The 26,702-nt window shown below is 36.1% G+C and overlaps 1 protein-coding gene across 6 annotated transcripts in view; it reads left to right on the plus strand.

The window, feature by feature from the left end:
- KIAA0825 overlaps positions 1–26,702 on the plus strand; it is a 405,355-nt gene that overhangs the window by 357,307 nt on the left and 21,346 nt on the right. The window contains exons 21-22 of one of the 6 annotated variants that reach the window (XM_082723958.1): positions 16,300–16,346; positions 21,537–21,587. The exons of 2 other annotated variants lie outside the window; for them this stretch is intronic. In XM_082723958.1, the coding sequence (XP_082580084.1) occupies positions 16,300–16,303 (4 nt within the window). In that variant the 3' untranslated portion in view covers positions 16,304–16,346; positions 21,537–21,587. Of the gene's footprint in view, positions 1–16,299; positions 16,347–21,536; positions 21,834–26,702 lie in introns of those variants that run through there. 3 more of the 6 variants (XM_082723959.1, XM_082723957.1, XM_082723955.1) reach the window with 3 other exon arrangements.

Raw genomic sequence — 26,702 nt, forward strand, 5'->3', positions numbered from 1 at the left:
AGAGCTTACAGTTTAACTTGATGGTCTTCAGTTTTTTTAATTTGTTTGAATGAAAGTGCGATGCTAAAGATCAGTGTAAGGGAAAGAGGATTTGCAAAGAATCAACTGTGCTATTTTTAGGTAGCTCTCTTATTCCCTGTCCACTCATAATCCAGGGCTTTCAGATCCAAGGTAATTTTTTATTTAGGAATTATTCAAGGTATAAGGCAACATCTTTGAGAGATATTTTATGTGGGCTTGAAGGAGAAAAAATGTAGATGCAAATTTTATTTTACAGTAAGAATATATTTTAGTGTATGTCTCAAGTCACTATTTTGTTGAAAGGAAATCCTTGACTGAACTGGCAATTTTCAAAGTAGTACAAATTTATCAGATTTTCATAACCCACACTGCCCCAATAATGAAAGTGAATTATCTGACTTACATACTGTGTCCTAGATTTTGTAAAATAATTTGTTGCTGCTCTAAAGATCCTTGTAAGATGAATTAGTTGTTTACAGATTTAGCTAGTTATCCCAATATTTTGTCATCACCTACTTTAATTTTTTTTCCTGAATATACTTTCATGTTTGTGGGATTCTGATTGCATAGCTCTAAATGGCATTAGCTACTTTTTATTGTCATTTTCATGAGAGAAGCTAAAATTTTGAAGATTAAGATAAGATTTCATGATTGTCAAAGCTCCTAGCTTGACATATTACTTTCTGAAGTTTATTTAAAAAAGAGAATGATGGGACCCTTTGGCAGTTATCTAGGTTTACTGGCATAAAATCTATGGGAAGGAGGTGAGGCATTATATTTAATATGATAGGTCACTTAAACATTTGTACAAATCAGATACTCAAATATCTGCTAAATGGGCAGGCTTCCATTTGATTCTGAGTACCCACTTTGTTATCTCATTTACTTCCTTCTTTTTTTTTTTTTTAACAGTGTATTTAAACATCTGGTCACCCTCTAGATGTCTTTACCCAATACATGTCTTCAGTTTAATTGCAGAATTTGAAATGCTTTCTTAAAATCATGAATTTTTATTGATTAAAATTAATTTTGATATCACATGATTAATCACAAAGATGATCTTTCACAGTGGGGGCTATTAACATTTTTTAAGTGGATAATAACAAACTGCTCACTGTAGTTGCTTTTGTAACTTTGAGTTCTGTATATTATTTTGTCCTCCAAGGTAAAATGACAGAGTGAGCATATTGTATAAAAACCAAGATCATCACTCTTTCACTGCCTATCACTCTGTTTATGCTTAACCAAGCATTTATTTATTAGTTCTTAATGGTAAGGGCTACAAGGTTACTACACCTGAGAGAAAAATCTGTAAGATAGGCTTTCTAATTAATCACTGGGAGGGTTCATGAAGGTCTAGCTATTTCTGTAAACTGAAGCATTTATGCACTCTATTGAAGTGTTCATCACGAAAATGGCAGGTAATGCTTTATTTCTTGAAGTTTCTGTACTTCTATTAGAAATAATGAACTTACATGTCTCTCTGTGTGTACATATGGATGCCATTATTATAACTAGAGCCTTTGTTCCCCTGAGGACAGATAGGGACAGTTGTAAAATAGAACAGTGATACCGGTATATTGGGAATGATGCTAAAATACCACCCATGATGCTCCAAATTGAAGACTACCATCTCAGAACAAAAGGATTTGAGACAGAGCAATCAAGAGCAAGTGTTTCAGCCTGGCTCAGTCCATTGAGCATGCAACTCTTGATCTTCCAGTTATGAATTCAAGCCCCACACCAGGTGTAAAATTTTAAAAAAGAGAGAGAGAGACACACACACTATTTTGGGGCACCTGCTGGCTCAGTCAGTAGAGCATGTGACTTGGCACAGAACTTAAATAAAGACAAGAGAAAAAAATAAAGCAACAGCCCCTGTTAGTCAGGAGTTAGCATACCCAGGACCATTTGTGGCTAGTCCAGTCAGCTGGAGCATTGTTCCGTATTAGTTCATTGCACTGAGTTCACAAACAAAAACTACAGTGAAACTTGCAGTGGTGCTTCACGTGCAATGATGATACAACTCATGGTGTTGAGGCTCTTTCCCAGACTGACCCTAGTCACTAGGTTCTATCACACCAACTTTTAGGTAAAAAGGCACCAACTTTTGCCATACTTTTATGTCTGTTTGGGAACCCACACTCCTCTCCCCAGTCCTTGACATCTGCTTTGGTGTGTTTCCTGATGTAGAAGCCTCTCCACCCAGAAACAAAAAGCACTGACATTGCAGAGGTTAACAGCCTGTTCCTCCTGTCTCTAGTGAGGTCCCTTACATTGGCAGAAATAACCACCTAAGCCACAAGGTTGGCATAATTTACCTCCTTTTTATTTTTTTCTCATTGATTTGCTTTAATACATTTCAGAACAGGAGGGAAGGAATAGATGAAACAAGTGAGGGGAAATCTTGATAAACACTGAATCTATATTGGATCTGCCACCTGGAGAGGTTCACTGTATTCTTTCCTTTTGGTTTGTTTCCCCCATTTTATTGTATTTTCTTTTCAGTGTTCCAGCATTCATTGCTTATTCACCACACCCAGCCCAGTGCTCCATGCAATACGTGCCCTCCATAATACCCACTATCAGACTCAGCACCCTCCCCTCCAAAACCCTCAGTTTCTCAGGGTCCACAGTCTCTCATGGTTTGTCTCCCTCTCCAATTTACCTCTTAAACATAAGAGTAATCACTTTTTAAGCCCAGCATATGCAAATAATAGATGTGTCCTCCCCTTCCTGTGTTCATGTAGCATAGCAGGCCAAGAGCTCTAACCTTCCACATAAGCTACCCTTGTGATATTTCTCTTTCTCTTCTCCTCCATCTGTCCCCATTTTAACAATCCTTACATTCATATTTTAGTTGCAAGAGATGGAACAAACAGTAGACCTTCAGTGTTCAGCAGCTAAGTAGAGGCTCGCTTACTCCTGCATATGCCAAGAACAAGGCTATGGGCACTGAGACCCTACTGCATCTTATTAAAGAAAGGCACCTTACTCAATGGCCACTGCTTCCTGTCCCTGTATTGACCAAGGATACTATGGGTCACCCTCATAGGCTCAAACACCTATTCTCCTCATTTTTTAGGTTTTACAGATCATGTTTTGGCAAAATACTTTTTATACAGATACTGCTGTAGTTTAATAAAGAAGAACAATCCCTAAAAAATATCGTTTAAGGTCCTGGGAAAAAGCAGATCTGAGGAGTGATAGAAGTGTGTTCTCTAAGTGGGGAATATGGCAGGGGAGAACAAATTGAGAAAAGGAGTTTCCATAAAAGGAAGCAGAATGACAAGGAATAGGAGCAGGAAATAATAGTTTTTCTGGTATAAGAATTTTTTTTTTCCTTTATGGGTTGGTTTAAATTTGGTAGATGATAGAATGAGATGTGTAACTTCGTCCAGGTCAGAGGTCAGTGGTCATGAGTTCAAGCTCCAGTTCTATTTAGAATGTTCCATACTAGCAGGGTAGATTCCAGCAGCCTAAAAGCAGCCCTCCTACAAAGTTGCAAGTGCTGGCAATGCTGGTCGGCCTGCAGGGCACAGAAATGGTGCAGGACTGTGAGGGACCATGGGCAGATTTTCAATAGCATCTCCCACCACTGGCATTGAAATTAACCATCAGTAAAATCACTAGGTACTAAAGGAGCCATATTCTGTTAAAGTAGAAGAGGCTTCAAGATGAGAGCTCTAAACTGATGATGGATTAGTCAAATTAAACTTGTCTGAAGTGCTATAAATAATAATCATACTTTTAAACATTAATTTTACACAAATAGGTATTATAATGACTATAGCATATATGTGCTTCTATTGATTCTCAAATATTTCAAATTGCATAAAATTTTTAAAGTTTTAGTAATATATTTTTGTTCTACATTGATAATACAAAATAAATTCAAAATGTATATTAGAACCTCTTGGGTTTTTAAATAGAAACTGTTGATGCTACATTTATGTATTTATTTACGCCTTATGTTGTCTAAGACAAGACTGAAGGTAGTCACATGTATGCTCCAGATCAAAACCCAAATTCTTTCACAGGGAAAAGAAATCAAATTCAGGAATTTAGAAAATTAGTTTAAAGAAACTGGACCCGGTCAACAGAAAGGGGAAAGATCTGATTTGTCCACAGACAAAAACGGGTATGAATTTTACCTGAGCTGTTTTGCCCCATGACTTTGAGTAAGTCACTTTATCTCTCTTAATCTCCTAGGATGAAAAAATCTTAATTTTTATTTCTAATTTAGAGAATGAGACCCTACAGAGCTATAATGAGGATTTGGTAGAATGACGTTCAGACAGTACCCCAGTCCTGATGTATAGTATATATACTCAACTAAGATTAGTTTAGGACCCAGGTGAATACATGGTAAAAAAATGCAAGACTGGAGTAATTAGATGTTGCATTTTGTGATATAGACATTAAATGTGAAAGAATTGAGAGTCCCTGAGAGCTGAAGTAATCAGAGAAGATTTTGTTTATAAATATGGAGAGGATTAAAGAGTGTCTTAGTCTGTTTGGGGGGTGTTAAAATCAAATACCATATAGTGGGTGGCTAATAAACAACAAACATTCATTCATGTCTCAAAGTTTTAGGGGCTGAGAAGTACAAGATCATGGCACCAGCAGATTTGGTGTCTGCTGAGAAGCTACTTGCTGGGTCACAGACAACTGTCTTCTTACTGTGTCCTCACATAGTGAAAGAAACAAGGGAATTAGTTCTCTGAGGTCTCTTTTATAAGGGCACTAATCTCATTCATGAGGGTTCATCTTCATGACTGTTTGCCTCCCAAAGTTGCCACCTCCAAACACCATCAGATTGGGGATGAGGTTTCAGTGTATGAATTTTGGGAGAACGCATACATGCAGTCTGTAGCAGGGAGTAAGATGGAAACTTGTTAGGTGAAAGAACATGAGCAGAGACAGAGATGGAAGTGAGTAATGGTGAGTGAGGAGGTGAGGCTGATCGGTTCCAGGTTATCCTGCTTTGGGCTGATGGTGACAGGAGGGGATGGCAGGGGATGGGTTTGGAGACAGACAAGACACTTCATTTCAGACTTCTAAGATTTGAGGTAACAAGATGTCTCAGTGAGACCATGTCTCACATAGCTAGAGATGGGGGGTTGGCTTTCTGAAGAGGCTACAGAATTGGAAGTCACCAGCCTTACAGTGATAGTTAAACCAAGCAGGCTGTCAATGAGAGAGGAAAGTGCACAGATCAAAAACTAGAGGATACTATGTACTTATAGAGAGGAAACCAGAAGTAGCCCAATCAAAAACCCATCAAGAGAGGTGGTCAAAATGTTAGGAGAAAAGCTAGGAGAGTGGTATGGAAGCCAATGAAAGAATGGTCTTCAGCAGTCAGGTGTGGCTGGAAGCCTGGGGAGAGCAAAGAAAGAAGATGGTCTATGAGAGGCTGCTCCTCCCTTCGAAGAATGAAACCAATAGATCCAAAGTGAGGAGTACTAGAAGGAGAACCATTGTTTGTGGGAGAACACTGACCATCTGTTCTGCTTCTATTGGTTTTGCCTTTCCCTTGGGTAAAGATGTGCAGATGATCTTCTTTCTGCTTCTCCTTACCTCTTGCCTCCACATCCCCATGCCTAGACTCAACACCTTTTTTGTGCTTTGCCAGAAACAATCTCTTCTGTTTAGAACAAGGGGACATTTGTTCCCTTAGAACAAATGGGACACACTAAATCTTTAAGGAGAGATTTTGCAAAGCACTGAGAGACAACAGAAGAAATAAACAGGAGGCAGTTCACAGTATGGGCTCTCCAGAACGAGACCATCTTTTTTTTCCAAACCCAGCCTCTCCCATTTAGCAGTTTCATAACCTTTGCAAGTTACTCAGTCTATCTGTGCCTTGGTTTTCTAGTCTGAAAAATGAAAGTAATAACAGTACATATTTCATAGGACTGTTGTGAGAACTAAGTAGATTTAATGTATGTAAAACTCTTAGATGAGTGCCTGGTGTATCTAAAGTTAGATGTAAATATTTGCTATTAAATTAAATAAATACAGAATAAAAATAATTAAAGAGCAACATACATGTTTGAAAGTATAAATACTAGAGCCATTTACTAGCGTGAAACTTAGGACAAATTACTTAACTTCTCTGAACTTCAGTTTCTTTAGTTATAAAATGTGATATAATACCAACTACTTCATATTTGTGAGGACTGAATGAGTCAATTTGTGTAAAGTATTTAGTAAGTACTGAATAATTAGTAGCCATTATTATGAGTTCTTTGGCTTACTAGGTTGTAGTCCCACTTCACACCTGATACAGACCAGCTTCCCATGGGTCCTGGCAGTCTACCATGCATAGATACAGCTTCACTCATGTGTTTCTGTCTTTACCAGAAGCAGGATACATTGATCACCCAATTTCTTCACCTTCCTAAGCCTGTTCAGGTTTACTTTCTATGGTGACTGTGCTAACCTCACCCTTCAGATGAACATCTCAAACCAACTGGGCCAGAAAACATTATTTATTTTTATTTTTTAAGATTTATTTATTTATTTATTTATTTATTTATTTGACAGAGAGAGAAAGAGAGAGAGATCACAAGCAGGCAGAGAAAGGGGGAAGTAGGCTCCCTGTTGAGCAGAGAGCCCCATGTGGGGCTCGATCCCAGAACCCTGAGATCATGACCTGAGTTGAAGGCAGAGGCTTAACCCACTGAGCCACGTAGGTGCCCATATTTTTATTTTTTAAAAGATTTTACTTATGTGTGTATGTGAGAGAGAGAGAGGGAGAGAGGAAAGTGTGCATGAGCAGGAGGAGGGGCAGAGGAAGAAGGAGAAGTGGCCTCCTCACTGAGCAGGGAGCCTGATGCTAGGCTCAATCCCAGGATTCTGAGATCCTGACCTGAGCTGAAGGCAGAATCTTAACTGACTGAGCCACCCAGGTGCCCCCAGAAAACATTTTTAATATAACCATTTGCATTTAGTATTCATTTAACAAAACACAAGCACAATTATAAAATGAAGACAACCTAGTCCTAAACATAGGAGGAGAAAGAAACTTTGTTACAAGAATTTAAAGGTCATGGCTCTAAATGGTCTCTTCTCTAAATGCAGCAACATGCAGGAAAGCCAATTCCACATCTAAAAAGTCTGGAAATGTTTTTTTATGGCAGAGTTGGGGGCTTCTCAAGTCAGGGACAGTGTACCTGAGGGAAAGGAAATCTTGTCGTAGCGGGATCCTGAACCTAGCTGCATCTGCCCAGAACCTCCATTTCTTGCACTTATGTCTGTGGGGTGGATGGCAGGTAGCTCCAGCCTAACTGAACCATTCTACCACTCTCACAGACAAGGGTTGTTCAGAAAAAGTTCTTGTCAGCTGGATAAAGAACTGCCCTCATACACCAAACATTTGGATGTTTCAGCTTGCAGATGCTGTGCAATCAGCAAGTGTCCATATGAAGATGACTTTAAGTAGTCATTTTCTCAAAATAACAATCTATAAAACATAAATAGTAAATTTCTTTTTACCATAAAAGAAAATTAGATTATCAGAAATAGAGGCTATAAGTCATATGTTGTACGTCTGAACTTTTTATGTACCATAATAACTAATCACTTGGCTATCAGGGCACTGGGGAAATTACAATAAATTATATTTTGTGGGGTATGCACCACATGAATGAAGCCAAGGATATTACAGAAGTGACCTTCACCTTGTGTGATGTCATAGAAAAAAATGATGCTGCCCTAATAACTTCATAGGGTTAATTAGTTTCAGAGAACACACAAGAGGCGGCGATGTCACAGAGCTTTTTTATTTTCTTTCCCGTGGGAAGTTGGCCTAATAAAAATGAAAAACATTTCAAGTAGCTAAGTAAGAAGGAAGAGTTGCCTAGTTAGAAGGAAATGCTTTAGTGCTGTCCCCTTAGAAGGCCTAGTTCTCTTTCTCCATAAGCTGCAAATCTTATTGTTCTCTTGTGCATCTTTTACCACCAATTTGGGAATCACTGAAATGACCATTGTTTCTAAAACCTTCTCTGAGGATGTGTTTTTTAAATTTGCTAATGAACACGAATCCATTTAATCAGATAAGGACCTCTGCAGATAGGGAGAAATTTATCTGTATAAAATATGCAGCTCTGTTTGGTCTTGTCACTTGGTTCCCCAGTGGGGGTGGAGGTAAAGTTTCCATCAGGCATGCTGATTTCAGATGAATAGAGTTGCTGGTGTCAAAGATGGGCTGCAGCTCTCCACTGGCATCTGGGGTACAGAAGGCTAATTCTTCTGAATAGAGCCATTGATGATTACATTTTGGAGAAACTTAATCATAGAGTAATTAGGCTTTAATTCTTACAAAAACTTAGAATTAATTGGATCTTTTATATAACTTTTCTTGTTTGATTTAAAGTACCATGTAGGTTACAGAAACTTAAATATGGATTTAATTAGAATTGTTTTATGATTTTAATGAGTCTTAAAAGTCTTTTGATGAGCAGCTTGTATAATTATGGTATTTAAAATGATTGGGTAAATGCATACTTTTATAATTTACCTTTCAGGAAACTGTATTTTTTTAGAGGCTATTTTTTGCATGATGAATTGTTTCATTTTATGTTCAGTTTTTGTGGGAATGGGTGCTTAGTCCTGCCCCTAATCACTGAAATGTTTTCTCTGTGGAGTGAAATTAAACTTTCCTAGAATCAAAAGTATCAGGCAATAGCCCAATACTACAGTTAAATTTAATCACAGAAATATTTTTGTTTTTATGATAAAGAAGACTTAATCACTAGTAAAACTTTTAGCTGGGGATTCAGTTTTCTTCCATAATCAGGTACAAACAAGTTACCTGAAGACAAGCTCTTTTTCAATAGAAAAAGTAATTTTAGGCAAATGACTCGAAATTAAAACAAACAAATGAAATGCAACTTTGAGTTGTCAACTTTTTAATGCACTGTCAAAACAACTGGAATTGAGTACTCTCAATAAACCTGAAAAATTTTTAAATTAGAAAAGGAAAAACAGGGCGCTGGGTGGCTCAGTGGGTTAAGCCGCTGCCTTCGGCTCATGTCATGATCTCAGGGTCCTGGGATCAAGGCCCACATCAGGCTCTCTGCTCAGCGGGGAGCCTGCTTCCCTCTCTCTCTCTCTCTGCCTGCCTCTCTGTCTACTTGTGATCTCTCTCTGTCAAATAAATAAATAAAATCTTAAAAAAAAGAAAAGAAAAGGAAAAACATTGCTTTCTTCTCTTGGGGTAAGTTCCATTCCAACCTATACTAAATCACATAGCTAGCATTTTATTTTTTTTTTCTGATTTTTTTAAAGTATTAAATAAGTAATATTAGGGCATGTGTTTTCATTTTCCATTTAATGACATTATTATGTTATGTCCTTATGTTCTATCCTTTATTTTCCAGGTTAGGCAGATTACTTACATGTGCTTGAAAATCCATCATTGCAATACACCATATCACAAGAGTACAGGAGAAAAACCATATAGTCATTGCCATAGATGTAGGAAGGCCTGTGACAAAACTTTTTCATGATAAAAAAAAAACAACCTCTCAGCAAATTTGGAATAAAAGCAAACTTAACTTGATTAAAGGCTCGTATGAGGGGCACCTGGATGGCTCAGTGGGTTAAAGCCTCTGCCTTCGGCTCGGGTCATGATCCCAGGGTCCTGGGATCGGCCCCACATTGGGCTCTCTGCTCAGCGGGGAGCCTGCTTCCTCCTCTCTGTCTGCCTGCCTCTCTGCCTCCTTGTGATTTCGGTCTGTCAAATAAATAAATAAATCCTTTAAAAAAAAAAAAAGGCTCCTATGAAAAACCTACAGCTAATATCACATTCAAAGATCAGGAACGAGGCAAGGATGTCTTTTTTTTTTTTTTTTTTAAGATTTTATTCATCTATTTGTCAGAGGGAAGGAGAGAATAGCAACAAGAGGGAGAGGCATAGGGAGAAGCAAGCTGCCTGCTGAACAGGGAGTCTGATGCTTGATCCCAGGACCTTGGGACCATGACCTGAGGGGAAGGCAGATGCTTAACTGACTGAGCCACCCAGGCACCTGGCAAGGATGTCTTTTATTTAATGTTTACTGAAGGTCCTAGCCAGTGCAATAAGACAAAGGAAATAAAAGGAATGCGAGTAGGAAAAGGAGAGATAAACTATCCTTATTTGTAGATGACATGACGGTATAGATCTAAAGCCATAAGGAATCCACAAAATAGCTATTAAATCTAATGAATAAGCTGAGGAAGATTGCAGGATACAAGGTCAAAATGAAAACCAGCATTTATATATAGAAGTGACCATGAAAAAAAAAATCTAAATTTAAAATCTAAATCTAAATTTAAAATCTAAACTTAAGTTTAAAATCTCAACTTAAGTTTAAAATCTCCACTTAAAATAGCATAAAAGATACCCAGGAGTAAATTTTTTAAAAGAGGTGCAAGACCTGAACACTAAATCCTTTAAATCTCTAAATTCTCTACAGTCTCTAATCTCTAAATTGTAGCAATCCCAATCAAAATCCAAGCAACATTCTCTCAAGAAATTGACATATTTAAAAATTTATATTAAAAGATAAAGGGCTCAGAATACCCAAAACAATTTGGAAAAAGGAGGACGACATCGAAGGCATTTTATCACCTGGTTTGAATGCTTAGTATAAAGCTATAGATTAAGACCATGTAAATCTCACATAAGGATAGGCATAGGCATATATGGAAATGGAGAACAGTGAGTCCAGAAATTAATCCATACTTACATGATCCATTCATTTTTGAGAAAGAGATGAAGGTAATTCAATGGAGGAAAAAATAATCTTTTCAACAAGTGGTACTAGACTAATTGGGTGTCGGTATGGGGTAAAATATTAGCCTAGTCCTTACCTTCCTCAATCGGAATCTTAGGCTTAAATACAGAACCTAAACTGCTAAACTTCTGAAGAAAAGAAAAAGAGAAAATTTCTGTGACATTATTAAATAGCATATAAGGAGCACAAACTATGAAAGAAGAACTAAAGCTAAAATGGACTCTCATCAATATTAAAAACTTTTGTTCTTCCAAAAGACAGTTAAGAAAACAAAAAAACACACCAAGCCTAGAAAAAATTTTCACAACATTTTTGACAAAAAGCTTGAATCTAGAATATATAAAGAATTCTTACAACTCAGTAAGAAAAAGACAAATTTGTAAGTTTTTAAAACAGAGGAAAGATTTAAACAGACACTTCACAAAAGATGATAGACATACAGCAAATAAACAGATAAAGATATTCAACATCACTGGCTGTCAGGCAATTGTAAATTATAACCACAGTGAGAATACATACCTCCTAGAATGGCTAAAATTAAAAGGACTGACAATAGTAAATGCTGATATGGATGTGGAGCTCCATACATTGCTGGTAGAAATGAAAATGGTACAGCCATTTTGGAAAGGAGTCTGAAAGTACTTCATAAAGTTAAACATACATATTTACCACAGAACCCAGCTATTCCACTTCTAGGTATTTTACCCAAGTGAAGTAAAAACAAATTTCCACACAAAGATGTTGCTGCAAATGTTCATAGCAGCATTATTCATAGTAGCCAAAAGAGAAACAACCCTAAAATGTATCACCAGTTGAATGGGTAATCAAACTGTGGTATATCCACTATTATGAAAATACTATAAGAGGACCTTCATAAAAGGACCAAAATATTTAATAACTCAAAAACATGAACAGATCTCAAAAATGTGGTAAATGGAAGAATTTAAAAACCATAGACTAGGTACTATATGATTCCAACAATAGGAAATTCTAGAAAAAGCAAAAATATGATGACATAAAGTAGATCAAGTGACTGCCTGTAGCCAAAATTGGAAAATGTTACTGAATAACAAAGAAGCATGAAAAAACTTTTTAGCATGAGGAAACTTTTCTGTATATCAATTATGGAGGTCCAGTCATTTTAATTGTATGAAATTACCAAAATTCTTTAAACTGTTCACTTCAAATTCATGAATTTTATGCCATTATAAATAGTACTTCAGTAAAAAATTCCTAAAAAAAAAATTTTTTTAACACAGAGTTCCCCAGAATCCAGTGGTATAATTTAGATGAGGTCTTTTATCTGTACTATATCTTTTCATTTTTAAAGATTTGTACTTAAAGTTTTTCCTCAACTACAGGATTAAAAATAATGCCTAGTCAAAAGGTCTACAAATATAAGCCTATTAGTCATTTAACTATTTAGATATTTTCTTTTTATGGAAGAGGCCAAAGGAGGGCCAAAGCTGTCTAAAAGCTTTAGAAGTGATTCAGCCTCCTTTATAAAGAAAACATTGCTCTTTTAAGAATGTATTCAGAGCATCCTGGGTTTTGTTACCAAAGGATATAATCATATAGAAGTTATTCTGTGATTTTTGTTTTCTTCTTTGTTTTTTGGACTGTAATAATTCTAGCTAAGAACGCTGATAAAGGATAGCGACTGGTGGGAAACATGCAATTAAGTGAGCTTACAAATCATGCTGCACTGGAAAGGGCAATGTGATTCTGCTGTTGTAATTATCAGGGAAACAAAGAAGTATGTTCTTATTTGTCTGCCTTTCTATGTACCTCTTGAAAATGCCTTTTTCCCAACGTTAACCACATTGGTGGTCCATTTAATCAACTTGATACAGAACTACTACTATTACTAATAGACAGTCAAATGTTACAGAGAAGCATCCACTGAATACAAGTCAATATATTAAGCAAATGGTGCCTTTCCAATATAGTTATTTGCAAATGCCCAATCTATTGCTTCTTTTGGCTTCCATTTACTCTTTCATAAAGGGTCTCTTCAACTCTTTGAGCTTCAATACTATTTTCTGAGCTAATATTAAATCACTGCATTGAAAACTGGGCATTTCTAGGTCTGTGGAACTAAAGAGAGTTAATATATCTAAGGTGATATTCTTTTTTTTTTTTTTTAAGATTTATTTATTTATTTATTTATTTGAGAGAGAGGCAGTGAGAGAGAGCATGAGAGAGGAGAAGGTCAGAGGGAGAAGCAGACTCCCCATGGAGCTAGGAGCCCGATGTGGGACTTGATCCCGGGACTCCAGGATCATGACCTGAGACGAAAGCAGTCGTCCAACCAACTGAGCCACCCAGGCGTCCCATCTAAGATGATATTCTTAAATGAGTGACTGTAACCTGAGACGTTATCTAAGTAACTATCAAATTATCTACTTATTTTTTATTTTGGTTCCTATTTATTATATTCAAGTTGTTGAATAATTATTTTTTTAAAAAAGAAAACAAAATCCTCCTAGCTATTCTGTGCTGAGCAGATTTACTAGGACATTCCAAATCAGGTATTTCCATCTTAAATATATAAGTAGGATTAATTAAGAAAACATACGATATTACTTTTCAAATATTTGAAGGTCTCTTACCAACCATGGGAGATGATCTTGGTTCTGAAGTTTTTAACTGGAGAGTTTAATTGAATTAGGTAATTTCATACAAGTAAATTGGATAAAATTGGTTGTGTGATTGTATCTCCACAATCAAGGTACAGCAGAGTTCCCCCATTCTAAAAAGTTTTTCTCTTGCCTCTTTTTTCTCAGTAACATCTTCCACCTCTGACTCTAGTTAGTAATTTATCTACCATGGGAGATGGTCTTTTGAGCTGTTTTAGAATATAATTTTTACTAGTGGGTAGGAGTTAAAGAGATACCAGAATGGCTTAAGGAAGAACATTTTGACAGATGTTAACCATCGATTAGAAAGGTCTGTATATTTGCGAACTGAAATCAATGCCTCAGTCTCTTCCCATTCCAGTGTTCTCGGGCTCTCCTGCACGCTTTGGAAGGGCATGTTCTAGTTAACTGAATTTTCCGAATAACCCTAAATTAATTCTGGGTGATTCTTCAGGTTTTTGTTTCAAATACTTGGTGAAAAGTCTCTATAAAATGTGTTACCATGGTGTTCTGTCATATTTTCCTGATGTACATTGTTAGATTTGTTTTCTTTGATGATTGAGAATGTTGTGATGACTTGGGAGTCACCATCATTTTTGGACATTAATCACCACTGATTAATGTAGAGTATGTAGGGAGTTTAGTATAGAGTATGAGGGAGTTTAGGTCCTGTAATTTGCTTTTTAAAACAATGACTTCCTGGGATGCCTGGGTGGCTCAGTCAGTTAAGTGGCTGCCTTCAGCTCAGGTCATGATCCCAGTGTACTGGGATCCAGTCCCACATAGGGCTCCTTTCTCGACAGGGAGCCTGCTTCTCCCTTTGCCTCTGCGTGCCTGTGCTCTCTCTTTCTCTCTCTCTCTCTGACAAATAAATAAAATATTTTTTTTTAAATGACTTTCTGTCCTCAGTTTTCTGGGGTTTTTTTGTTTGTTTTTTGTTTTTTAAGATTTTATTTATTTGACAGACAGAGATCACAGATAGGCAGAGAGGCAGGAAGAGAGAGAGAGGAGGAAGCAGGCTCTCCACTGAACAGAGAGCCCTATGTGGGGCTTGATCCCAGGACCCTGGGATCATGATCTGAGCTGAAGGCAGAGGCTTTAACCCACTGAGCCACCTAGGTGCCCAAGTTTTCTGTTTTTCATCCTTCCGCCACCACCCACCCCTTTCTTTCCACTGTATGTCTCCAATTCCATCAACTGGTTTGTCAATGTGAATCTGAACTGGGTAAAAATGCCAGTGTTCTTTTTTGTTTGTCTTCATGTCTTCTAACCAGATTTTTAAATTTACCTTTTTCTTCTTCCTTTTTAACAACCACTTCCTTCCTAAGACTTACCGTTATTACATGCCTGCATGGATTATTTCAACAGCCTCCTGTCTCCAGTCTCTCCTAATTCTGATTCACCTTTGTATTTCACTGTCAAACTAAGCTTATACTAATTCAGGATTTCATTTCTCAGCTCAAGAACTTGCAGTGATTTCCTATTACATGATCCATCAAGTCCAACTATTCCCTCTCGGTTTTTAAATCCCTCTACAAATGGCTCTACTGCATGACTTCAGATTCATTTGTTGTTCTATACACACTGGCCCTTCTCTGCCTCTGGAACATGTTACCAGTCTCATAGTTTTACTTGAAATGACATTGTTGCTCAGTCATCTTTTTTCTATCCAAACTGAAGGCATACTTTAAGTACCCTTAATTTGTAAAACCTTCTCTGGCAGCTTCTATCCATACTAACCCTTTTTTCATATCCATACCTTCAAATTTCTAATGAATTGGAGAATGCTTTGCTCTCAATGATTCCTTAATGTTTGCACATTAGCTTTATCTCTGTACTGCACTGTGAGGTCTCTGAGGGCAGAGGCCAGATCTTACATTGAATTTGTTTCCCCAATAACGTTAAGTGAATGCAGGGCACACAGTGCACAGCTTTCCTAACTTTATAGTATATTTTTCATGTACTCTCTAACAATATATTCCATATATAAGCCAACCTATAGGTGTTTAATTAGTTTAATTGCTTATCACACATTCATAACTTCATTGTCCTTAAAATCTCCTCTCACCTCTTTTTTTCTTCCAAATACAAATATTATTCATTACTTTATGAAGATCCTATACCAGCAAGGAAAGAAAACCATAAAAACAAAAGTGTGAATCATTTATACTCTATCTATATTATATGAAAGCAATTTTAACTATTAAAGGTATTGTATAGTTAAAAAAAAATAATAATGGGGGCACCTGGGTGGCTCAGTGGGTTAAAGCCTCTGCCTTTGGCTCAGATCATGATCTCAAGGTCCTGGGATCAAGCCCCACATCGGGCTCTCTGCTTAGCGGGAGACTGCTTCCTCCTCTCTCTCTCTCTCTGCCTGCCTCTCTGCCTATTTGTGATCTCTGTCTGTCAAATAAATAAATAAAATTTAAAATAATAATAATAATAATAATAATAATAATGGCCTAAATGTATTAAACAAATAGAGACCCTCAATCCCTTATCTGCATTTCTAAGATACAAAAAGCTCTTAAGTTCTAAGTCTTTATAAATCTATAGTCCTAATTCACTCCACTTGAAACGAGTGGTTTACTGCAGATATATTAATGTGTTTGGTATAAGGTACTACCCTAGACTTTGGTAGAAATGTTACTTAATAAACAGGGTATACACTGTATTCCCTTCCTAAAATTTAAATAAATCTAAATTCTGAAAATGACCTCACGGGTTTCAGGTAAGGCAGTGTGGGCCTAGAATACCTTTGTTTAGTGCTGTATGGCCCTTCATGTAATTGTATTGTTTAATCCTCCAAATAATGTTATAAAGTAGCTATTATTATTATTATTTACATTTCCTAGATGAGAAAACTAAGATGCAGAGAGACTCAGTGACTTGATGGTCAGTGGTAAGACTGAAGCTCTTGTTTTCTAATTTTAAGTCCTATGCCCTTTCCTATGCCAATACCTTGAACAGATGATTCCAAGTCTCTACTTGTTAGGCATCATAATAATCTGTCCTAGGAATTTACATGGATTCTGATCTGTGCTTGTCCAGAACATGCAGTCCAGGTACTCTGAACCGGCAAGCTTATAATGCTGAATGCAGAACTGTTGAGTATTAACTGCTGAAATAAGACCGGGATATAGGAGCAGTCCTTCCAGGCACTCGTAATGTGAGAAAAACTGAAATAAAGGAAGGGCTCTGGCATTTGCTCTCGTAGCTACAGGTAGAGTATGTGGTGGGCATCTAAAGGCACATGAAATCAAAAGAGGAAAAATATTTAATATGTGGTTTCTTTACAAATTCAGAGAAGCACTTAAATGTATGCATATATCTCTAAACCAAACTTTATATTCTTTTGATATATACCCATCAATAAGTTGTCAGAATCCTCAAGGCTCTTTGTAGCTAATTAAGCATATCCTCAGCCTTAGAAGTATATGTGATACAATTTTAAGCATGCTATAAAGATACTTGATGTGGTATATTTTAGAATAATGGCCTCTCAATGAATCACAACTCCAGGATCCTACATTTTCTCTGAGCTTAGCCAAATGACTTGATTTGGTCAGTAGACTTCAGTAAAGAGAAGAATCTTGATAAATAGTTGTGTTAGGGCTATGCTCTTGGAATCTTGAAACCACCATTGTGAAGAAGACTGGTATAAAAGCCAGACAGAGACTCAGCCCATCCAACTGATCTTCCAGTGAGTGAGACTAGGCAGGACAAACAAAACTCCTAGAGAAGTAATTCTGTTGTTTTAATGCACCAAGTTTGGGGTGCTGTGTTACATAGAAAAAAGATACACCCTAGCTGCCAGCTTTTCCTTTGGGGAAGTCACCTCATTCTGAGTTGTGGATTCTTCATGGGCAAAGTACAGAAGGTACAAACTTAAGATGAAATGATTTAAAAAGATACCAAAGAGTAAGGTTTCTTTGAACAGTGCATTTAAAGTTTAATACTTTCTAAAGACTATATGCACATGCATATACATACCTGTAATGTGTGTGTGTTCATATATATATATATACATATATATATGTATATATATATGTATATATATATATGAGCATTTTATAAAATTAATTTCACTCCTCTTTAATATAATTTATATAATAGTATAAAAATCTCTACATAAGCTTCTTAAATATTTGCATATATATAGAATAGGAGATTTTGTTGGCCATGGAAAAGATGCAGTGTGTTTCTTTTAGAATAAGAACAGAAAGCAGACATTAATACAAAGAGTATAGGGTATATGTTTGTGTGAGTGGTTAATTTGTTTAAAGTTAGTAAAAAAATAAATAAATAAACCATAAATGGGATGGCAAGTAGATTGGCTTTCCAGAATGAGAATGCTTCTAAGAAAATGGCAAAAGAACTCCTTGAGTAGAGGGATGGTGTGTCTCTTAGGCATGCTTACATTCCAAGCATACAGCTTGTCGCTTGGCTCACAGTAAATGTCTAAAAATAACTACCAAATGAAGCTAAGTATAATAGAAATGATAGGCAAACATTTCCGAGTCCTTGTGTTTAAGGTTGGAAAACAAACTGCATCAAGTTGAGAATTCTCATAGAATGGGTCATCATAGTTTTGTAGAATTAAAAGTTCTTTAATTCCCACGTTTTAAGAAAAGAACTGAGTTCTGAATTAGCGAACTGAAATTTAAATTCTAGCTTGATCACTGGTCAGATGTGTGGCTTGATACAAAGTATATATAGAATCCCAGTTTCCTTAACTGTAAAAATGGGGATGATAATATTTATTCTGAATTGTTGTTTTAGGATTAAATGAGATAATATTAATGTTAGATATATTAGCACCTGAAGCACAGTAATCCTTCCTTGTGCTCTGCTTCTTCCCTTCTTTCCACCCTTAACATTTATAAAAGCTTTCCAAAGGAACAAACTCTGACTGTACTTTTGATGTAGTCTAAATCTGGGTCAGAAAAAAACAAAATGAAAAAAAAAATCCTTCTTGTTTTTCTATGCTCGGGAACATAGGAACAGCTGGGGCAGAGCAAGAGGGGTGTCAGCTATAAGAAAGGCAGTAACTACTAAGAACCTGTTCTGTATCTTTCTAGAGATAGCAATGTGCTACCTGCCTATTCATTCATTCTCCAAACACTTGCTGAGCAGTATAACCAAGTACTTCACTAAGTTCTGAAATTATTGAGATAGTCAGTTTGGTCCTACCCTTGAAAAGGCAGGGGACAACATAATAGGAGAGAAAGATGTACAAAATAATTGCATATAATCCTTCAAGGTATGTAACAGTGGAAGTAAGTAATCACATACTTGTGTATAACCAAAGAAAAAGAATGGGATAACTTGCCTGCGGGAAGCACAGGAGGAGACTGGAGACAGGTGGACAGAGAAAACTTAACTGAAGAGGGGATCTTTCAACTTATATCCTGAAAGAGCAGTAATTCACAGGGAAAATCATCTATTCTTTGCAATGTACAAAGAAGGGTAGATGTGAGCCAGCAGAGTCTGTAGTAAGAGCAGGAGGTCCTCCTAAGGACGGAAGAAGCATGGGGATCAGCGAGGCTGAGTATGTGACTAGGATTCAAATCATCAAGGGATTTGTATGTTCTAATAAGGAGTTAAAACATCCTTCTGTCAGCAATGGCGAGTCACTTATGAAGAGCCATAAAAGAGACACAACTAGACTTCAGCCCACAGAGGTGAAGGCAGCTCCCTGTAGCTGGTGTCCAGAAAGAGAAAGATGAGGAAAGTCCAGTTAAACCTAACCTGGAGACATAATGGCCCCACATTAAGTAGCATCAAAACCAAATGAAAACCTTTAACCCCCCCTGAGGACCTTTCCATCTTTAGCCGGGGTTAAAGTACAAAGCATGAAATGGACAGACCAAGATTTCAACTCCTCCCACCACATCAAGTTTTTAAAATATGCTGGCTTCCGTTCTCTTTGCGTTGCTGCAGGTTTGTTCTCTCCTAGCTTTCTTCCTGGCTGGAAGTGCCATGGCATGTCTTACAGCAGAAATGCATTAGGTTAATAAAGCAATTATTTAATTGACTCTAATTTCATTGGCATTCCTATTAGCTAAAGGAAAGGGGTTCAATCACTGTTTGCATTTGCAAAGCCAATATTATGGTTTAAATTATGGCCTTCAGATGAATTTGAAAATTGAAGCCTGATAATCCTTAAAGCAATATTTACAGAGGACTCTTTGTCTTTGTAAAGAATAAAGGGAATGGAAACAAGAGCATATTAAATCAGAGGGGCTTTTAAATATTCATTTTGCAGTCAGCTTCACCAGTTTCCAGGCCACTATCTAACTTCATAATTCTCTTCATGGAGAAATACCAAATTTCTTACTTTAATTATCCTGTGAAATATAAATTATTGCTTCACGTTCTTTTCTCTGATTCTGGAGTATAGAGAGTCCAGACATAATGCTTACAATGCACATATTCTTCCTCAAAAGAAGTATCTTGAGAGACACTGCTAAAATCAGTAATTTGAAAACACAGACATTTTGAATAGGTAGCTCGTGATTTAAAATGGGCTCTACCTGACATTGCCTAATAAAATCTCTTCCAACTACCCAATGAAACTCCAACTTCAAATTTAATCAGTATACCTGTTGTCAGTGGTTTTCCATGAATCACAAGATGATTAAAATGGTCTACTTTGAAGATGAATGATCCAAAGAACCCAAATGATGCTTCTGAAAAGAGGCTCTAGCTTAGGGAACAGTAAAAACCACTCTGGAAACACACACACACACACACACACACACACACACATACACACACAGAGAAAGGTTTTATAACCTTAATGTGGAGATCAGACAAAAATGTTAGAACACTCACTCTGCTGATAGATCCTCAGTAGATGCGAGGCATAGCCTCTGTGAACAAACTCTGAAAGCCCTAGGTTACAATCTGTAAGGCAAAAAAGAGAAACAATGATATATAACAAGAGGCCAGAGTGAAAATGGAAGTGGGTAATAACATCTGAGGGCAGGAAGAATTATTTAAATTGGCACTAAAGAAAATCAAATTAATGATAACATGGGACTCAGTTTCAAGAAACAGATTTAAAGCATCCATGCAGGAAAAAAGTAAAGCAGGTTACCTAAAAAGGGACAAAGATTAGGTTGGCCTCAAACATGTTTGAAGCAGTGGAGCCACGAAATGATGGCATATATACAGCATTTTTTTTTCTTCTCTCAGAGTCCCCTTATGTTCAACATCTTATGTAACTAAAGAACATTTATCAATACTAAGACATTAACCTTGGGACACTACTATTACACTAAAGTAGATACCCTTTTGCAGATTTCAAAACTTTTTCTACTAATGTTCTTCTATTGTTTCTGGATCCCATGCTGCATTTAGTTTTCATGTCTCCATCTCCCCCAATCTGTGGCAGTTCCTGAATCTTTGACTCTGAATACTTCTGAAGGTTTCTTTTTAATACTTCTGAAGATTCACAGTCAGTTATTTTGTAGACTCTGCTGCAATTTGGGTTTCTCTGATGCTTTCTTGTGATTAGTTTAAGACTATGCATTATTGGGAAGGAAGATCATAGAGGCTGTGTGCCCCTCTCAGTGTATCACATCACGGATTAAAGAGTTATCAGTATGTCTTATTACTGGCAATGTTACCGTCACTTAATTAAGCTAGGGTTTGTTAGGATTCTCTACCATTTTTACTATTTTTCCTTTTTTAAAAATATCTGGGGGAGATACTTTGAGCTAATGCAAATATGCTATTTTTGTACCCACAAATTTTAGCATCCATTGTGTGGCAATTATTACTGTGGCATTTTAATGATAATTTCTGTTTCCCCCAATCCCTCATATTTATTAATTGTCATTGTTATTTAAGGGAGAGTTGTCACTTCTTCCCCATTTATTCAGTTGTTTCTATTAGTATACATTCATTAAAATTAATTATATTGTCATACATTCATTAAAAATTAATTATTTGATTATAATCCAATGCTATTGTTATTTTGTTGCTCAAGCTGTTCTAGCTTTGGCAGCTGGCAACTTTTTCAGGATGGCTCACATGCCCTTTTGATACACTCCCATTGTTCTCCCTGCCCCACCCTTAGAAACAGGTATTATCCCAAGGAGTACTGTTTCTTTCGTTGGAGAATGGAATTTAGAAACCAAGATTTAGATGCTGGCTTTGCTCATTGCTACTCAAACACCTTCTAGACCTTCAGTAGATGAACCTAGGAAATACAAGTATGGATATTAGCCCCTGCGTATATACATATCAGAGGTCATTTCTCTATCGTTCACATGCAATTAAAAAGAGTAAGTTCATACTGATACTTCCAATTTTCATACACGATGCAGCTCATTCTAGCCTCTTTTTTATAACTTCCTTCTCTGAAGGAACACAACTTCCTTCTCTGAAGGAACACAACTTCCTTCTCTGAAGGAACACAACTCCCATTTTCTATAATTTGTTAACTCAACCTCCATACTTAAGCAGAGTATTCAGTCAAAATGCTGTTTGCTTTCCAGAGTTATTTCACTCAGCTCCCTTCTCCCCTCAGTGTAGTTATGGGATTCATTTGTAATATAGTTACTTTTGTCACCATCTACATTCCATATTTTCCCCCATATCCTAGTTGATTTTGTTGTTTTCATACAATAAAATTCACCCTTAGTTGTCTACAGTTCTGCATGGAGTCATATGCCCATCATTATAGTTCCCTACAGAACAGTTTCATCATCCTCCAAAACAACAGTTATCCCTTTACGGATAATCTCTCCTCCCACTCACAACTCTTGGCAACCACTGATAGGTTTTCCTCCCTGTACTTTTGCCTTTTTAAGAGTATTTTTAAAGACTACCGTGTAAAACCAAATCACACAACACACAACTACTGTCTTCTTTAGATCATATAAGGTATTCATTCTTTCACTTAGGAAAATGCATTTAAAATTCACCCACCCTGTTGTATGAACTGAGCCATATTCCATTGTATGGAATGGTTTAAGGACACTTGGTTAGTTTACAGTTTGGGGCTATGTGAATAAAGCTACCATAAACACTTGTTTACAGGGTTTGGTGTAAATGTGAATTTCCCTTAATCTTAAGTAGACATCTAGGAGTGGGATGGCTGGATTATATGGTAGATGTATGTTTAACTTTTTAATAAACTGCCAAAACACTTCCCCAAGTGTCTGTACAACTGCATTTCCACCTGTCTATGGCATTTTAAGGAGAAAACTTGTAAACTAAGAATTGTATGCCCTTCTAGATCCCATTTATATGTGATGATAGCAGAATTCTTAATTACTAAAGAATTTTACAATTGTAGCTCCAAATGCTCCTCTTGAAAAAAAAAATTACTTGAAATGGTACTTTATCCAACTGAGAGACAGATAATATTTAAGAACTTAGGGGGAAAAAAGCATTCCTAACAAACAAAATCATAAGAAAAAAAAATGAGGGAAGGAAGAATACTTCCTTCTCATAAAAAAGGATATCTAAAAAGACAGATCACATCATGTAATAGTAATTATAAAAACTGAACTCATAAAATCAAGGAGGGATGGAATCCCCAATCTCATTATTCAGCATTATTCTAGAATTTCTGGCTAGTGCAGTAACACACAAATCAGAAATAATGGACTAACTGCTGGAGAGGAAAAGGGAAAAGTCATTAGTAACTGCAGAGAATATTTCTTAGAAAATCCAAAAATGCCTTGTAAAATCTTTCTAAACAGAATCTGTAAGGCTGTGAAATATTAGAAAAATATTTTAAAAAGTCAACATGCCAATAAGAAAAGAAGATATAGTAGAAAAAATTCTCTGAATAATACTAATATCTATATACCATAAAATCTCTAGGAATAACCCTAACCAAAATATGCAGGATCCATATAGAAAAACTATAAAATTATAGAAATATAAAGAACCTGAATGTTAACTTTTGCAGTACTGTAACTAATTTGATTACCTGTCCAAAATATCTTTGCCACAGATATAAGTTCCACAAAAGAAGAGGCAATAATTGTCATATTCACTGTTATCCCCTGTGCCTAATATATTGCTTTACTCATAGCAGACACTGCAAAACCATTTGTTTCTATATATCAATATTTTGTTCAGTAATCTGTTTTATGAAATTTGTATAGCTTCTAAGACACATTCACTAAGTAGCTTAGTCACTTTTGAAAGGAGACTGGACTAGTTATTTACCATTGCCTAGGAAATTATAATACCCACCCATTTGACCATAGGCAGCATCATGGCTTAAAGCATATGTACCTAGATTCCTGCATTACTATCTTTCTTCACTTTCGCTCTGTGATATTAATGGATTCCACAACACAGCACCAAGAATTTCAAAGCTTAGGAGAGCTTAGGGGACTTTAGAAATGGCCACTCTCTATAAAAAGATTGGTTGTACTTCATCAAATCAATTTTCAGGTCCCACAGGCTATGCTAGGCTTGTAGCAAATGAATAAGGATCGAACTCTAGCTATTAAAAATTTGAGTTATTAGAAAAGGAAAAAAATCCAGAAAAGAAACCCAGAAAAGAATCTAGGAACATGTTAAAGTGAAATATTTCATAGCATGCAGTCTGAGCCTTTTCTCTGGAATCTTTTTTGCTTCTATATAATACAGAATTTAAGATTAATGGTTCACAGTATTCTACTGCTTGACATCTTAATTTCATTTCATAATTAGGTTGACACTTTTCTCATAATATTTGATTGCTAATATTTTCCTATATTTTAAAAATAATGAAATATCATAAAATTGGTTAAAGTTGGTCAAATAGCTAAATCACAGATGCAGATATAGCATTTTCTTGATTATTCTTATCGTTTTTGAATGTTTTATTATCTATGTGTGTGTATTTGTATTTTTATGTGTTTGCTAGGGGTGGAGATACTGTATAGTAATTTCCCTGTTGTGCTTTTAAAGGGGGAGTTCCTATGAACACTAATAATGGTAATGTCATAGTTATTTACTGAGAAAACTAATCTGGATTCTATGGAGGTATGTTGAAGTTTTGTGAAAATGAAATTAGAGATGCAGCATATCTCAGCAGTAATGACTCTGTTTATGTTGTATAAAGCAGGCTCAAGTTAAGAAAAAGCAATTTTTCAAATGCAGTCTTTTGTTGGTCAAGTGTTTATCCCACTGGGTCATTAATGTACTATATTCCCAAAGTATTCTTCCAGAAGAGTTCATCTTCTGGCTAATGTTAAAGAACTGGCCCATGACAGGCATTTTTAAAATAATTCTGAATTGTCAGGTCAGATCTTCCTGAGTATACCTTATCACCTATAAATGAAAGGACTGGCAAAGACTTTGTTTTTAATAACTTAATTTACAAAAAAGTTAGGCATATTAAACATCAATAGACATTATTGGTTTTACTGCCTATTGCTGGACAAATGATGGATTTTAAGAGAAGAGAAAGCTTAATAAATTTGATGGGAAATCAGAATTGTAATATAGTGGAAGGAACTCATCACAAAAATTCAGACATCAAGGAAGATGGCTTCTGAATATCAACTGCCCATAACTAAATTAGACTTGCTGCGTTTGCACCAAATTCATGGGTTATGGCAAATAGAATAGCTGAGCAAGCAGAAAAAACTAGAATGATTTTGTTTAGTAAATATCTTAGTGTCCTAGCATATTTTAATGCTTCCTAGCTATTTCCCTGAAAAGAAAGAAAGAAAGAAAGAAAGAAAGACAGAAAGAAAGAAAATAAAAGGAAATCATTCAACCTTAAATTTGTGTGGCTAAAGAAAGTTATTTAATTTGGTCAACAAATGGACTCCTTTAGGAACTTAACTTGAATATTAGTCAATTGATACACTGATATTAGAATTTAAATTAGGGAGATAACATCAGAAGAGAGGAATAAAGGGCAGTACTGTGGGGCTATGAAGGCTCCCCAAAATAATAAAGCCTTCTTTCAAGATACTAGCTGATTGTGTTGAGTTATTCACCAGGCCGTCACAGAAAGAGGTAACACAGTACTTGACTTACTCTAATGCCAAAAAGCTCTGGAAATGTCAGTCAGAAATTTCTGTATGTGGCGGTAACTGTGGGGCACCCACTGCAAACATCAAGTATTATTAGATATAATCACACCTGAAGCTGTGATGACAGGTGTTCAAATGACTATAAGCAGTTGAAAGGGAAAAAGAGTCACAGATAGTTATCTGGAAGCAATGAGATAAGGATGTTTGGAGAAACAGCCTATTCACTGGGGGATATGATTTTAGGGTGTGAGAGATAATGGGTAACATGATTGGGAAGATAGAACAAAGGGCCAGTTTCTAATTAAATTGACAGCATATATAGCATTTTACTCAGGGAAAATAGCAATGATCTGAGTTGGACCCCCATTTAGTATAGGCAACTCTGCTGGAAAATGCCTCATAAACAAGGGCTAGAAACATGGCATAGCTTTTTAGAGCAAGACCTTTTTCACTATCTATCAAGATAAATACCATACCAATGATATGTTCATCCACAAAATGGTAATGAAATAGGAAGAGGGCATCCAGGGTGATAGCTGTGGGAGTTAGTCAGTGCATAAATTCTGCTTAGCAAGGAAGATGTTTAAATTTGAAAAAATCCATAAGTATTAAAGGGTACTCATGCTGCCTTTCTATTATCACACTCATTGGAATGAAAGATAAATCAAAGGAAATGGACTGATAGGGTTGGTAATTGGATATAATAATAAGAAAGATGAAGAAATGAGCAAAGGGCAGATATTTTTAAATTTATTTATAAGGATTATAGTTTTTAGATGTTGTTTGACCTCTTAAGGCAGGGTGAGGCTTTTTTTTTTTTTTAAGCAATACTCACATCTGAAATAGTATCACGTACATTTTTAGCTAGTACTCAAACAAGTTCCATATTTATACAAATGGGAGAAAATGCAATTCATAATTGACAAGGTATGAATTTTTCATACTTTAAGCCACGAGGCTGCCACATCAACAAATGTAATTCCTTAGCAAATATGTCTTATGTTTATATTTATGAAATGTACACAATTGACATAGAACCCAAAAGGGAATAAGTAAGCATTTTAAATATATATATATATATTTTTCAAACTTCATTCTGGGAAACATTTATTAAATTAGAAACAAGGAAGGAATGCAAGCAAAATGTGCTTAGAGTTTCAATTTATCTTGGACTTAGTGTTACTTTTATACATCTTGCCAAAGCTTTCACTCACGTTGGTTGAAGTGTTGGCCTTGTTTTGTCTTTTGATTCTTTT

The sequence above is a fragment of the Mustela nivalis genome, assembly GCF_964662115.1.
Source record: "Mustela nivalis genome assembly, chromosome: 3".
Classification (NCBI taxonomy): domain Eukaryota; kingdom Metazoa; phylum Chordata; class Mammalia; order Carnivora; family Mustelidae; genus Mustela; species Mustela nivalis.